Consider the following 16592-nt stretch of genomic DNA (forward strand, 5'->3'; position numbering starts at 1 on the left):
TCCATTTAGTAATAGAGGCCTTAGGTGCTGGCTTGCCAAATCTGGAGTGAATGGTAAGCATGAACAGATAGTCAGAAAGACGCAAGTCATTTGTCCTTTCCCAGTACTGAAGCAAAACCCTATGGATATCCAGCTTCTTTAAACTATGTCCTATTTGGCAGACCCCAAGGATTTAAAAGCAGGCAGATGAGCCTCCTGGTTGATGTGGAAAGCCAACTCCACCTTTGGAAGAAAGGAGAGCAGTGCACAGCACTAGCTACGACCTCAGAAGAACGGGACTTGGGAGTAATCATCAGTGCAGACATGAAGGCTGCCAAACAGGTAGAGAAGGCCTCATCCAAGGCAAGGCGTATGATGGGATGTATCAATAGAAGCTTCGTCAGCCGTAAACCTGAAGTCATAATGCCACTGTACAGAACCATGGTGAGACCTCATCTGGAGTACTGTGTGCAATTCTGGAGGCCACATTACCGTAAAGATGTACTTCGAGCTGAGTCAGTCCAGCGAATGGCCACTAGGATGGTCTCTGGACTCAAGGGTCTCTCATACGAGGAAAGACTGGGCAAGTTGCAGCTCTATTCTCTAGAGGAGCGCAGGGAGAGGGGTGACATGATTGAGACATTTAAGTACGTCACAGGTCGTATTGAGGTGGAAAACGACATATTCTTTCCTAAGGGACCTTCAGTCACAAGGGGGCACCCGCTCAAACTTAGAGGAGGGAGATTTGGTGGTGACACCAGGAAGTATTTCTTCACAGAAAGGGTGGTGGATCACTGGAACAAACTACCGGTGCAGGTGATCAAGGCCACTAGCGTGCTCGACTTTAACAATAAATGGGACATCCACGTGGGATCTTTACGTGGGTCGAGCAACACTCTGACTTAGTGGGGTGGGTCAGTAGAGTGGGCAGACTTGATGGGCTATAGCCCTTTTCTGCCGTCATCTTTCTATGTTTCTAAAATAATAAAGAAGTGGGAAAAAAAAGGTATAAAATAAAAATGACCCAACACAGGCCGTGTTTCGGCAAAATAAAAATGCCTTCCTCAGGGGTCTTATAGAGTCCTTGGTTGTCTTAAATATAAAAATATAAAAGTCACAACAAACCCAAATAGTTAAGAGGCTACAAACAAGCAGCACAACTCACAAGACTCCAACGTACATGAGCTGTGCTGTCTATTTGCATCCTCTTAACTACTTGGAAAAAATTCATCATCGTTCCCGTCCACCGCGGGAAACAATCTCGTGACGTTATTTGGTGTCCATCTCAACCTCAGTCCTTCTACACCAGGATTCTTCAATGCAAGGCTTGAGGGTCAGTGGCTGGGCCCATTCATACTTTGATTCTTAAGTGAGCCAAGTACAGAATAATGAAGTCATTGTGACATCACTGATGAGGTTGGTTCTTAGGCATTGGTGGAATGAGGCATTATGACATCACAATATCTACTTTGGATACCAGAGTCTGTCATTATTTAGTGTCTATCTCAACCTCAGTCGTTCTACACCAGGATTCTTCAATGCAAGGCTTGAGGGTCAGTGGCTGGGCCCATTCATACTCCGATTCTTAAGTGAGCCAAGTACAGAATAATGAAGTCATTATGACATCACTAATGAGGTTGGTTCTTAGGCATTGGTGGAATGAGGCATTATGACATCACAATATTTACTGTGGATACCAGAGTCTGTCATTATTTAGTGTCTATCTCAACCTCAGTCCTTCTACACCAGCATTCTTCAAAGCAAGGCTTGAGGATCAATGGCTGTGCCCATTCATACTCTGATTCTTCCCTCTCTCCTTAAAGAATGACATGGAGATGATTTCCCACGGTTATCCATGGGGACGGGAACAGTGATGAATTTTGTCACTGTGTCATTCTCTACAGCCAAGGACCCTAAAAAAATCCTTGAGGAAGGCATTTTTATTTTGCCGAAACACGGCCCATGTTGGGTCATTTTTATTTTATTCATTATTTGATTTTTATCCTGTCTGGGCAGTTGTATCCTTACGCATGCAGACCCTCATAACATTGACAGACTCTTGCATACACTATACACATGTCATCTATTCTACTGTACACTTATGAAGGGAATTTTTTAAAATAAAGTAAAATTCCGGAATCTCTCATGGCACACCACTGTGCCGTGGCACACCATTTGAGAGACACTGCTTTACAGAGAGCATTGCTTTCAGTAAGCACACAGCTAAAGGAGGTAATTAAATCATATCTATTTGGAGCAAACCTCTAATAAGTGATAAAGTAACACACCCTTTTTATCATGTTCAATATCATGCATTTTCCCATCAAAGTCCTCTGACATCTCAATGGCATTGTCCTCTTCCTTCAAATCAGGTTTGGAGTCTTGATCTTCTTTCTCCTTCTCCTGACTCTTCTGTTGTGTGTCTTCTACCTGGATTAGACAAGCAAAATTACTGAATATGGGAAGTAAGAGGAATGTTTATTTTCTAGCATCGACAGTCTGAAAAATACAAAAGCTTAAAAAAAACCCAAAAACAACCCAATAAGAAAATTCCTCTAGAGATGAAAAATGTAGAGTTAGAAAACCCTGTAAGAAAAATCTTCTAGTGAGAACAAATGTAGAGTCAGAAAATTAAGTTTTAACATTAGTTGTACATATCCTTATCTTCATGAAACACATTTTTACATATAAATCCGCGGATTCAGAGGGGGAAGTGTACATTTAAGCATGCTGAGGTACAGAAGTAAACAACATGTATTTTAATTTTCAGCAATGGGGAAATTAGAAACAAGCTTTTTATTGAAAAATACTATACAAAATCTGATTACTACAACTGTCAGACTTCCTCTGATGAAACACACTATTACAAAGCTGATTCTATTATGCTGACCCTGGAGCTTGAAGCAATGTTGAGAAGCAGAGGGAACTCTTGTCGACTTGCAGCCTGAGCCAATTACTGTAGGCCAGCTGAGGCCAAGAGCATTGTAAAGTGTGAAGCACAGCCTTTCAAGTGACACCTGCTGCCAACTGATTTCTAGCCAATTTGAGCCAGAGAGACCCTGTGTACAGAAGGAAGGGAATCATAGGAACTCAAAGCTATTCTCTGTGTGTCTGTGCAACCCCAATCCAGTTCGTGGATCCATGGCTAAAATTAGGAGAGAAGATGTGATTGGGTAAAGGAAAGAGCATTAAGCAAAGAAAAGCAATGCTACAAATGTTCTCTCCTATTGCCTTCAGGGTTTGAGAGAGGTCTAATGAGACGTCTTGATTGTAAAATAAAGAATAGAAAACATATTTTCATAACTGAAAATTTGAACACAGACAAGATTCTAAGGCTACAGTGCTCAATACCTGTATTATGTACATGTTATCAAAGAAAAGAAAAAAATGCCACAGAAGTTATTTCTCTGTTACACCGAAGGCTGCTTGTGGCCTGAAGGCCACACTTTCCCCACCTCAGACTTGAGCATTATCTAGTGCAAACTTCACAGCAAGTGTCCTACCTGTTCCTCATTTTCAATCTTGTCGCTCACGTCCTTCATTCCTTCCCCTTCTCCAATGCCCCCTCCTTCATAATCATGAAACTCTGTGGCTCCCTCTCCAGCTGCTTCTTCCATTAACTCCTTGGGAAGGCAAAAACCCTGCCAAAAGAGGACCAGCGAATTCAAAATTAAGTTAAGAGATGAGAAGGTTTCTGGCTAAAAATTCTCTCCTACAATTTTGCACCCTAATTATAATTTTAGCCAGCTTAGGATGTGTCCTCTTTGTAAAGAAAATATTCATACAGTAAAAGTATGTGTGTTAGCATTCCATGCAAGAGAAATGAAAGCTTGTTATCCTAAGAATGAAAAATTTTAAAATACTGGGGCCAACATTCAGCCAATTTAAAATTTTAAAATACTGGGGCCAACATTCAGCTCACAGAAGTAAGTGGCTTGCAAGCGATTCACAGAGGCAATAGAAAATTAGGTTCTTACCTTTGCTAATCTTCTTTCTTGTAAATAGGAATATCAGTCTTGACCAACATGTGGGAGTGTGTGGCACAGTGGTTAGAGCTATAGCCTCAGCACCCTTATTTTGAACATGGGGCATTGGAGGGTTAAGTAACTTTCCCAAAGTCATCAGGATTTGCAATGGGAATTGAACCCAATTCACTTGGCTTCCAGGCCAGTGCACTAACCATGAGGCTACTGCTCCATTTGTATTCATATCTCAAAAGAACCTGAATGCTAACACTCCTCCTCATAAAAAAACATTGTTTTATATTTATTCAAAGCACACTACATAGGATCTTTATGTTTATTGGGTTCTTGATACCATGAACTGTAGTTATTAGGAGGTACAAGCTAAAGTGTTTCTTTTTTCTTTAGCTTCGCTTCTTTCAGAGCAGTATCGTCAATAGCGTGCCCTATTGAGCAAGTGGACCTACCACTGAGAACAACCACAAAGTTTGGTCGTTATTACCTTAAGAGCAAATTCTGTAAACATCTGGGCCAGAACAGAGAGCAATTTTCCAGTGCTCCTGTGAGCTGCCAGGGATACTGTGAGGTAGAACAGGAGGAGATCCAAATAGGTGGACAGCATTGGCATCAGTCGGATCAGAAAACAGCAGGACTGGTTAAAAACCTACAGGCACAGAATGAGAAAAACAAACAAAAAAAACAACACACAAAAGAATTATAGCTTAATATTTATGGAGCATCTGGAATGTTGCTACTCTTTGGGTTTCTGCCAGCTTTAATCCACAATCCTGAAGACAATTGTTTCGAAACACGGACTGTGTAGCGTCCATATGTTTCTAGAGGTTCCGGCCCTAGATGTATTTATGTGGATTATGTGTTTGCTACAATAAAGCAATCTTGGACATCCACTCGCCACAATTTTTTTGTTTTCTTGTATTCAATTATATTCTTCCAGTTATATTACTCGCTCCCCTCCTCCAAACCTCCGTGTTTTATATCATCTAAGATAAAATACTTCCATATATCTTAGTGTAAATATATAAGTTTCACACAGCTACTCCTCATTTGTGTACTGGGAGTTTGAAATGATTTTACCTCATTAATGAAGCCCCTCACCTCATAGGTCCTACTATATCTAACTCTATGACGTTATACATAATAATATGGAGGTCGATATTCAAAAGTGATTTAACCAGCTAGAAACGGCTCCTGGCTGGTTGAATCACCTATTTGAAGCTAACTGGTTATTTTCTGTGGCACTTAACTGGTTAGTATTGCTACAAATGACCGGCTAGTGCTTAAATCAAAACTGGCTATTTTGGGGCGGTATTAGCACTTGGCTAATTAAGTTCTGATATTCAACAGTTAACTTGCTAAAGTCACTGCATAAGCAGGACCGCATAAAACTCAGCCCTATCTTTATGAAGTGCCCCAAAGAAGATTAAGTGCTGAATACTGCAATTAACTGACTATAATGCAGCTGGTTCTGGAAACTCAGAAATTCAACACTGAAGCTAGCACTAAATTTCTGGGCTTAACGCTGGTGGGGATCAGCAAAACACGGACGTCTTCTGTGGAGTTGTTATAGTTGTCCTTTTTCTTTATTTTCCATTGTTTTAACACCCACACATCCAGGGGTGGATGGTTGGTAGGGGGGTATATCTTTTGTTTGGTATTATTCCCTGATGGAAAATATAGGATGGGAGAGGGAGTTTTATTTTTGTATTGATACTGATTGATTATAAGTGCTTATTTGATTATTATTATTTGTATGTATATTGTATTGCACTTTTTGTTGGCTTTAAAAACTAAATAAAGATTATAAAAAACAAAAAACACTGAGCACTACCAGCTGAATATCAGTCCCATAGTTTCTTGTTTCTGCTACAGCTAGCTATACTTCCCACTATTAGAAGTTCAATCTCCTATGGTGCTTTCCAATATTTAAAGTGCCTTCAAGTGGCTGAAGATGTGAATTACATTCCTGCTCTAACAAAACAGACCTCAACCCAAATCTCCCTGAGAAAGCACACATTTACCTTGTGCTTTTCTGCTGTACAGTCTTCGCCATAGGATTTCAGCCTTTCCACAAGCTCTGAAACAGCAGAAATTATTTTCTGAATATGCAGACAGTTCAGATCTGTACTGAGGTCTTCTGCCAAGAATTTTGTCAAATGTCCTGAGTGGAGCCTGCTTGCTAATGCTTCTTCCTGGACTGAATAAAGAAACAGGGGGTTAACACTGTGAACGTCCTTCTTAAATGTGGTCTGACTCTAAAAGCATCAATACAAATAAATATGGTACTTCTTTATCTAGTAATAAATATCAGTTTTTGCATCATTCTCTATACCAGGGGTGCCCACACTTTTTGGGCTTGCGAGCTACTTTTAAAATGACCAAGTCAAAATTATCTACCAACAATAAAATTAAAAAAAAACACAACGCACAATGTACGCATAGAAAATGTTAATTATCATTCCTATTCCAGGGTTTTTCAAAGAGGTCAAAGCAGATGACTCTATGCACTATCACCTCAGTAACAACCATACAAAAATAGACAAATATACCCCCTCCCTTTTTACTAAACCACGATAGCAGTTTTTAGAGCGCAGGGAGCTGCGCTGAATGCCCAGCACTGCTCTCGACGCTCATAGGCTCCCGCGCTAAAAAACTCTATTGCGGTTTAGTAAAAGGGGAACTTAGTGTAAAATATAGACAGCAGATATAAATTCAGACACATTTTGATCACTAAATTTAAAATAAAATCATTTTTCCTACCTTGTCTGGTGATTTCATGAGTCTCTGGTTGCACTTTCTTCTTCTGACTGTGCATCCAATCTTTCTTCCCTTCTTTTAGCCTGTATGCTTCCTCTCCTCCAGACCTCATTCCCTCCCCCAACTTTTCCTTCCTCTCTCCCTGCCCTTTCTTTCTCTCTACCTCCCTTTCTTTTTTTTCTGTTTCTCTTCTTTCCTTCTGTCTCCCTGCATGCCCTTTTTCTTTCTTTCTCCCTGCCCTCCCCCAAGCCACTGCCATCGGGGACCAGGACCCAAACCGCCACCAATAACAGGCCCGAAAGCCGACGCTGCCCCAAGCTCTCCCTGCTTCGGCCGACCAGCATTCCTCTCCCCGATGTCAATTCTGCCGTCAGGGAGAGGAAGGCTGATCAGCCCCAGATCGCGATCGACCTACTGGGGGAAATGATGCCGGGTCCTGCCTTCGCGGAAACAGAAAGTAGGCAGGACCCGGCAGCAAGAAGAGCAAATGCTTCACTAACCTGTTTCCCGCCTTAGCCCATAGCGAACGCTTGCTTCAGGGCTCTCAACATGTGTGTGCCGGATTCCCTTCTCTCTCCCCCCCCTGGACATAACTTCCGGTTTCGGAGGGAAGAGAAGGGAAGCCGGCACGCACACGTTAGAGCCACGGAGCATAAGTTCGCTACGGCCTGAAATCTCCAAGCCAGTTTTTTTTTAATGTTCAGCAGCGGCGGCAGCAGCAGCAGATGACATCTGGTCGGACCGCCCAGCTAAAAGGCCCTAGAGAGAACACTGGAGAGGAAGGCTGATTGGCCCGGTAGATCAGGACGGCAATACGAGTCTAGCGATCGACTCGCGTTGCCTTCCTGAGCTACTGGTCGATCGCGATCGATGTGTTGGGCACCCCTGCTCTATACAATATGCTATCTTACTCGCTCCAAAACTTAATATGCCTAGTTTTATACATATTCAAAAAGGAAGACAAGTTTACTGAGAAAATATTCTACTGTGAGTCAAGTTAGAGAGACATGTTGGCCAGGTAAAGTAATTCACTTAGTTAAAATCCTCCAAATCTATCAACTCTGATTGGCCAACTCAGGGATGATGCATGCCTAAGGTGGTCCTTACACCACAAAAAAATGTTTGCTTGCTCTCCATAACCAGCTTACCATCAGCAGCCTCTGAAGACGTTGCTTGCGTTTCTTTTTCACTTTTCCTTTCTTCTACTAGATCCTGAACAGCACATAGGACAGCCCGAATAGCTACGTCAACTTGCTCAGAAAAATCATCTACATATCCTTCATCAGATTCTTGGGCCCCTTTGAAAAAAAGAAACACTCATTTTACAAGACTTACCACATTAAGTATAAAATAAATAACTAAACTTATGAAGGACAGTGAACTACCCTTTCAGATTCACTCCAAGGCAGTATATGTATGTTTGTGAACCGCTATGAACTTTGAAGAGGTATTGGCGGTATACAAATAAAAATTGTACTGTATTGTATAAGATATGAAAATTCAAAGAGACGTGGTAGATAAAATTCAATGGCTACTAAACCAGGCAACAGCTTTGCCTACATGGAAACTCACAGAACAGGCAATCATGATGCTCAAGAACAGGGGTGCCCAACACGTCGATCGCGATCGACCAGTAGCTCAGGAAGGCAACTCGAGTCGATCGCAGAGCCCATCCCAGGCTCCGTGATAGACTCATGTTGCCGTCCTGATCTACCGGGCCGATCAGCCTTCCTCTCCAGTGTTCTCTCTACGGCCTTTTAGCTGGGCGGTCCGCCCAGCTGTCATCTGCTGCTGCCGCCGCTGCTGAACATTAAAAAAAATCCGGCTTGGAGATTTCAGCCCGTAGCGAACTTATGCTCCGTGGCTCTAACGTGTGTGTGCCGGTTTCCCTTCTCTTCCCTCCGAAACCGGAAGTTATGTCCGGGGTGGGGGGGGGAGAAGGGAAGCCGACACGCACATGTTGAGAGCCCTGAAGCAAGCGTTCGCTATGGGCTAAGGCGGGAGACAGATTAGTGAAGCATTTCCTCTTCTTGCTGCCGGGTCCTGCTTACTTTCTGTTTCCGCGAAGGCAGGACCCGGCAGCATTTCCCCCAACAGCTCGATCGCGATGCTGGTCGGCCGAAGCAGGGAGAGGTTGGGGCGTCGTCGGCTTTCGGGCCTGTTATTGGTGGCGGTTTGGGACCTGTTATTGGTGGCGGTTTGGGTCCTGGTCCCCGATGGCAGTGGCTTGGGGGAGGGCAGGGATAAAGAAAGAAAAAGGGCAGGCAGGGAGACAGAAGGAAAGAAGAGAAACAGAAAAAAAAGAAAGGAAGGCAGAGAGAAAGAAAGGGCAGGGAGAGAGGAAGGAAAAGTTGGGGGAGGGAACGAGGTCTGGAGGAGAGGAAGCATACAAGCTAAAAGAAGGGAAGAAAGATTGGATGCACAGTCAGAAGAAGAAAGTGCAACCAGAGACTCATGAAATCACCAGACAAGGTAGGAAAAATGATTTTATTTTAAATTTAGTGATCAAAATGTGTCTGAATTTGTATCTGCTGTCTATATTTTACACTAAGGTCCCCTTTTACTAAACCGCAATAGAGGTATTTAGCGCAGGGAGCCTATGAGTGTCGAGAGCAGCGCTGGGCATTCAGCGCAGCTCCCTGCGCTCTAAAAACTGTTATCGTGGTTTAGTAAAAAGGGAGGGGGGCATATTTGTCTATTTTTGTATGGTTGTTACTGAGGTGATAGTGCATAGAGTCATCTGCTTTGACCTCTTTGAAAAACCCTGGAATAGGAATGATAATTAACATTTTCTATGCGTACAGTGTGCGTTGTGTTTTTTTTTTTAATTTTATTGTTGGTAGATCATTTTGACTTGGTCATTTTAAAAGTAGCTCGCAAGCCCAAAAAGTGTGGGCACCCCTGCTCAAGAAGATCAAGTGGAAGCTAACATGTCCTGAGGCTCAGATTTTTCCTTTTGCTATGGGGCATGGATCATTGATGTTAATCATGCATTTCAATTTGTGTTTCTTTTTTTTTTATATTATTTTTTATTTTCAAATTTTACAGAAAGTGTATAACATATTAAAATACAATTGATGAATATACAATAACACTTTTATATCTAATACATTATGTTCTAAATATATTTTTATCCCCTCTCCCTCCCCCCACCCTTCTATTACTTTTCATTTATACATTACATATTATATAACATATTATAACATATTATGTAAAAATTATTTTCATTATCCCCCCTCTATGTGTGTCATAATAAAAATATTTAAAAGAAGAAATGAAGAAGAAAAATCCTGCTATTTATTCATTGCAGTATTTTGTCAATGGCCCCCATATTTTTATAAATTTAATATATGTCCCTCTTTGTATTGCTATTGCTCTTTCCATTTTGAATATATGACATATTGTGTTCCACCAAAATGTATAATTTAGGTTATTATAATTCTTCCAATTGTAGGTTATATGCTGAATGGCAACCCCTGTCATGATTAATAAAAGCTTGTTATTTTCTGGTGAAATTTGACTTTTTTTTCTCATCATCATTCCAAATAACACTGTATCATATGATATTGCTATATAATTTTCCATCAATTTATTAATTTGTGGCCAAATTGAATTCCAAAAACTTTTAATGTAGGGACAATGATACAGTAAGTGATCTAACGTCCCTGGTTCCAGATTACAGTGCCAGCATTTATTTGACTTAGAACTGTCTAATTTTTGCAAACGTGTAGGGGTCCAAAAAGCTCTATGTAATAAAAAGAACCAAGTTTGTCTCATAGATGCTGACACTGTACATCCCATTCTCCAAGACCAAATTAGTGGCCATTGAGATGCATTAATTTGATGCTTAATCTCAATGCTCCAAATATCTCTTAGACCATTTTTTGGTTTTTTATTCAAATATCCAGATATTAATTTATACCACAATGCGGCTTGATGTCCTAGGAAGTCTGCTTGAAAACATAAGAACTTTAAACTATATTGATTATTCAATGTTTTCCATTCAGGGAACCCAACCTGAATGGCCTGCTTCAATTGCAACCATTTAAAACTTTGTGTTTTACTTAGACCAAATCTATGTTGCAATTGTGAAAATTCCAGCAGTTTACCTTCTGAAATAACATCATCTAGAGATCTAATGCCTGCAATAATCCAGTTCTTCCAAAGGATTTGAGCTCCGCCAATTTTGATCTTGGAGTTTATCCATAAAGACTGATTAGTTGATTTGTTTATTGGGATAGGTGTTAATTTACTAATAAATCTCAACGTTTTCCAAGTATCCATTAATATTTTGTTTTCTCTGTATCTTCTAGGCATGTTGATACTTGGAAGTTGAACTAAATTTAGGGGAAACATAAGGCGCCATTCTAAATACAACCAATCCGGTGCATTATCCATAAGTTCTGGGAGGATCCAATACATACCCTGACGTAGAATATAGGCTTGATGGTACCTATAGAAATTTGGAAAATTTACCCCTCCCTCCTTAATTGATTTTTGCAAAGTTACTAAAGCTATTCTAGGTGTTTTACCAAGCCAAAGAAATTTTGTTAAAATGCTATTAAGCTTTTTATAAAAGGACCCCTGAAAATAAATAGGTATCATACTCATTTGGTAGCAAACTACAGGCAACATCATCATTTTAATAGTTTGAACTCTTCCCCACCAAGAAATGTGTAATGGGTTCCATTGCTCGCATAACTCCGTAACTTTTTTAATACAAATTTTTCATTCTCTTTTACAGTATCTTCAATTGTATTTTTAACTTGAATACCATGATATTTAAATCCTTCTTCTTTCCATATGAATGGAAAAGTGTCAAATAATCCTTTTACACAATGAATATTTAAAGGTATTATTTCAGATTTATTCCAATTAATTTTATAACCTGAAAATTTACTAAACTTATCAATTAATTCCAATAAAGAAGATAAGGTAGACTCTGGATTTCTCAAATAAAGTAAAATATCATCAGCATAAGCCGAAATTTTATATTCCATATCTGTATATGGAATACCTTGTATCTCCCTCATTTGTTGTATTGCTAACAATAAGGGTTCTAATACAACATCAAATAACAAAGGAGATAAAGGACAACCCTGTCTAACTCCCCTCTGCAATTGAAATCCATCAGATATTTTATTATTAATATTTAATCTTGCAATCGGGAAGCTATACAAAGTTTTTACCATTTGTATAAATCCAGAACCTATACCAAACCATTCTAAAGCTTGATACATAAAATTCCATTCTACCCTATCAAACGCTTTTTCTGCATCCAATGAAACTGTAAAAGTCGGTTCATCCATTTTTTTTGATAAATTTAACATATGAAACAATAATCTAGAGTTATTAGAAGAATGTCTTTTAGCAACGAAACCCGTTTGATGCATATCTATAATATGTGGGAGAGCTTTGGCTAATCTCAAAGCCAAAATTTTCGCCAAGAGTTTATTATCCACATTTATCAAAGATATAGGCCTGTAGTTTGAAACCAAAGTAGGATCTTTATTTGGCTTAGGTAAAACAATTATTATTGATTCAGCCATAGTACCTTTAATATTACCTTTTATAAGTTGTGTCTGATATAAATTTAGTAAATATGGGGAAAGGACATTTTGAAATGTTTTGTAAAATTCTACTGTATATCCATCACCACCTGGAGCGGATCCAACTCTAAGAGATCTCAATGCTGTTTCTAATTCTTTTAATGATATAGGTTCATCTAAACTCCGTTTTATATGATCAGGGATCTTAGGTCCATTAATAGAATCTAAAAAATTTTTACCATCTTTTTGTCTCTCCAAATAAGGCTCGGAAGAATACAGGTCTTTATAAAATTTTAGAAATTGTTTTAAAATTATATTTGTTTGATTTGTTATTATACCATTATCATCTTTTATCCCATTTATATTAGTTCTTCTTTTTTTTGCTTTAAGATAATTTGCCAATAATCTTCCCGCCTTATTAGAATTTCCATAATACATTGCTTGCTTTGAAAACAAATCTCTTCTTATCATTTTTGAAGTTAATTCATTATATTTACCTTTTGCTTTCAAAAGAGCTTGTAAAACTTCATATTCCCATTTACTTATCAATTTAGCTTCTAATATTTTTATTTCTTTTTCTAATTCTAGATATTGTATTTTAATCTGTTTCCTAATAAAAGCTGAATATGATATAATATTACCCCTCATAGTTGCTTTAAATGCATCCCATACATTCTCAATAGATGTATCTTCTACTAAATTTATTTGAAAGAAATCGTTAATTTGTGTTTTAAAATTTTCCAAAAATTTGTCATCCACAAGCAATGCATTATCAAATCTCCAAAGAGGTCTATCATTCTCTACTTGATCTAATTGTAATTCTATCCATACTCCCGCATGATCCGATATAATAATAGGATCTATGGAAGCTTAAATTTAAATTTAGTGATCAAAATGTGTCTGAATTTGTATCTGCTGTCTATATTTTACACTAAGGTCCCCTTTTACTAAACCGCAATAGAGGTTTTTAGCGCAGGGAGCCTATGAGTGTCGAGAGCAGCGCTGGGCATTCAGCGCAGCTCCCTGCGCTCTAAAAACTGTTATCGTGGTTTAGTAAAAAGGGAGGGGGGCATATTTGTCTATTTTTGTATGGTTGTTACTGAGGTGATAGTGCATAGAGTCATCTGCTTTGACCTCTTTGAAAAACCCTGGAATAGGAATGATAATTAACATTTTCTATGCGTACAGTGTGCGTTGTGTTTTTTTTTTTAATTTTATTGTTGGTAGATCATTTTGACTTGGTCATTTTAAAAGTAGCTCGCAAGCCCAAAAAGTGTGGGCACCCCTGCTCAAGAAGATCAAGTGGAAGCTAACATGTCCTGAGGCTCAGATTTTTCCTTTTGCTATGGGGCATGGATCATTGATGTTAATCATGCATTTCAATTTGTGTTTCAATAGATGGAAACACCTGCCTGCAAAGTGAATCTCTCTTTCCAGATTGCAAGATATAGTAAGGTTTTACTTGGCTAGTAATGTTTAGGAAAAAAAAAAAAAAGCAGCAAATAATGGAATGCAAATCGTTTTTTTTGCCTCTCTTATTCCTCCTCTTTCTTCCAAGCCCTCTGCTTTTCAATTTTTTCCCCTGAACAATATAAAATATATAATCCTTCTCCTACATTCTCTTAAATACTTTAACTGTATTGTGAATGTGCTATTACTATGACAAGGCTTTGCCTGGACGAACAGTACATAAATTTTTTCCTAAATATCTTATATACGAGGACGAATCAGGCAATTACAGGCAACTGTTAAATTATAAAATAACCAGAACAGAGGTAGCGAAATGCAACATATGTTCTCGTATATTGTTTGTTTGATAGTTCAGCCACGCACAGTACAGCGCTTTAGTCGTGTGGCAGCCATGAGGTCAGAAATATGGACGCTCCCATTGGTGCGCTTTCTTTGGTTAGAGAGAGTGAAACCTGTGGAAATTCAACATCAGATACTGACTCAGTATGGCCATAGCACTATTTGGATTTTTGCCAGGTACCAGTGACCTGGATTGGCCACCATGAGATCAGGTTACTGGGCTACATGGACCATTGATCTGACCCAATAAGGCTATTCTTATGCTTTTATGAAAGGGTAAAAAAGTTTAAAGCGGGAAGAACAAGTGTAACCGACGAAGGTCGTTCTGACTGCCCATCAACATTGTGCACAAGAGCACACTAACAGGACGGATACCATGATTAGAGAAGACCAATGGATAATAGTTGTCTCATTTGGCTGCAAATTTGGATATCAGCTATGAATCTGCATTTGCCATAATGCATGATGACTTGGGATACAGGTAAGTCTGCGCAAGATTGGGTTCCTAAACAGCTTACTGATCTGCACAAGCAACATCATGTGGAGGTTACAACCCAGCTCCTGGGACGATATGAAGAAAGATCCGAGTATTCTGGAGAGAACTGCCACTGGCGACGAGACATGGGTGCATCACTGTGACCCGGAGAGCAAAAGACAAAGCATGATGAAATAAATGAAGCAGTGTTTACTTGGATTTGGGAGCAGCCGAAAAACTTCTCTGCTGAAGCTAGTTGAACTATACAACAAATGTGTCGCCTTGCATGGGGAATATGTGGAAAAGTGATATGTTCAATTGCGCACAGTTACTTCTATTATAATGCCATTAAATGTATTTTGTCTTTTCTTTTTGATTTACCCTCATATAATAATGTCAGATATGGTCTTGTGCTGGTAGAAAATGACATCACTGCCTGCCTGCCCATGTGAGAACGGAGCTCTGTCTGAGGAGCTCTAAAATAAGCATCCTATCCATGTCCAAGCAGCAACTGCAAAACTCAATCCTGCAAAACCTGAAGTTACATTGGAAGGAGTGACTCAGCTGGAGGAAAATCTCGGAGCAGGCCTGCGATGTTGCCTCTTTGTTGATGAAGCTTCTAAGAGACTGGTAGGCTCGAGGTGGGAGGCACAAAGGGGCCAACCCAGTAGGGAAGTCACAGGGTTTGGGTTTTTTTTTTCCATTTGACCTGTGATTGTGAGGGAGGAGGGCTGTTGGACCAGCGATCATGCGGGAGGGAGGAAGGGAGGGGACAGGTGCCAGATCCAAGATTGCGAGGGGAGTTGCTGGCTGGGAGGGGAGGTGGTAAGGGAGGTAAAGAGGCAGTCATCCTTTACTGTGGGAACAAGGCCCTTTACCGATCCTGGCCAATGAGAGGCATCACACCTTTAACTAGAAACAAGACCTTAAGTGGATTGGCTCACATGGAATGGAATCAACTCCCCAAAGAGTTGAAGAAAGAGTAGAATTAATATTTCTAGGAAATAATTGAAAGCCTGATTGTTTGCTGAAATGCTTTCAGTTTATAAATGAAGATGGTTGGTTAAAAATTTTAGACTGTATCCTTTATAGATTTAATGTTAGAGAAACATAAAAAGAGTTCAGTTATGAGATTTTTAAGTGCAGACTTATTTTTTTTTTTTTACTTGTGAACCAACTAACAAATTATCTTCTTGCGTTTTACTTCTAATCAAGTACAGTAGATGAAGCTACCTGGGATACACCACTTGGGCTGGCTGTCTTTATTTCACCTTCATCATTATGATAATTTGTAATAAATATTTTATTAATATGTTTTATTAACCCTTCTATTTAATGTGTCTCGCATGAGAAAAAGGAAGCCGATATGGTTCTCCAACCTAGTGGCTGAGAAAATAAAGGCGAAAGAGTTGGCATTTGTGAAATATAAAAAAACCCAAGAAGAGGAGAGCAGAAAGGACTACAGGGTGAAATTGAAAGAAGCCAAGAGAGAGATACGTCTTGCGAAAGCACAGGCGGAAGAACAAATGGCTAAAAATGTAAAAAAGGGAGACAAAAATTTTTTCAGATATATTAGTGAAAGGAGGAAGATGAAAAATGGAATTGCTAGGCTAAAAGATGCTGGGAACCAATATGTGGAAAGCAATGAGGAGAAAGCAAATGTGCTAAACAAATACTTCTGTTCTGTGTTCACAGAAGAAAATCCTGGAGAAGGACCGAGATTGTCTAGCAAAGTTACACGAGAAAATGGAATAGATTCTGCGCCATTCACGGAGGAGGGTGTTTATGAGCAACTTGAAAAACTGAAGGTGGACAAAGCGATGGGACCAGACGGGATCCATCCCAGGATACTAAGGGAGCTCAGAGAGGTTTTGGCGAGTCCTATTAAAGACTTGTTCAATAAATCTCTGGAGATGGGAGTGATTCCTGGGGATTGGAGGAGAGCGGATGTGGTCCCTATTCATAAAAGTGGTCACAGGGATGAAGCAGGAAACTACAGGCCGGTGAGCCTCACTTCAGTTGTTGGTAAAATAATGGAAGTTT

At 39.6% G+C, this 16592-nt stretch overlaps 1 protein-coding gene across 2 annotated transcripts in view; it reads right to left on the bottom strand.

The window, feature by feature from the left end:
• The window catches only part of MDN1 (midasin AAA ATPase 1), a 943760-nt gene that overhangs the window by 112481 nt on the left and 814687 nt on the right, over positions 1-16592 (bottom strand). The window contains exons 81-85 of one of the 2 annotated variants that reach the window (XM_033936734.1): positions 7865-8014; positions 5981-6156; positions 4444-4605; positions 3483-3620; positions 2268-2409 (exon numbers count right to left, since the gene is read on the bottom strand). In XM_033936734.1, coding sequence (XP_033792625.1) covers positions 2268-2409; positions 3483-3620; positions 4444-4605; positions 5981-6156; positions 7865-8014 — 768 coding nt within the window. Of the gene's footprint in view, positions 1-2267; positions 2410-3482; positions 3621-4443; positions 4606-5980; positions 6157-7864; positions 8015-16592 lie in introns of those variants that run through there. The other variant, XM_033936735.1, reaches the window with a different exon arrangement.

Source organism: Geotrypetes seraphini, chromosome 3 (assembly GCF_902459505.1).
Source record: "Geotrypetes seraphini chromosome 3, aGeoSer1.1, whole genome shotgun sequence".
NCBI lineage: Eukaryota > Metazoa > Chordata > Amphibia > Gymnophiona > Dermophiidae > Geotrypetes > Geotrypetes seraphini.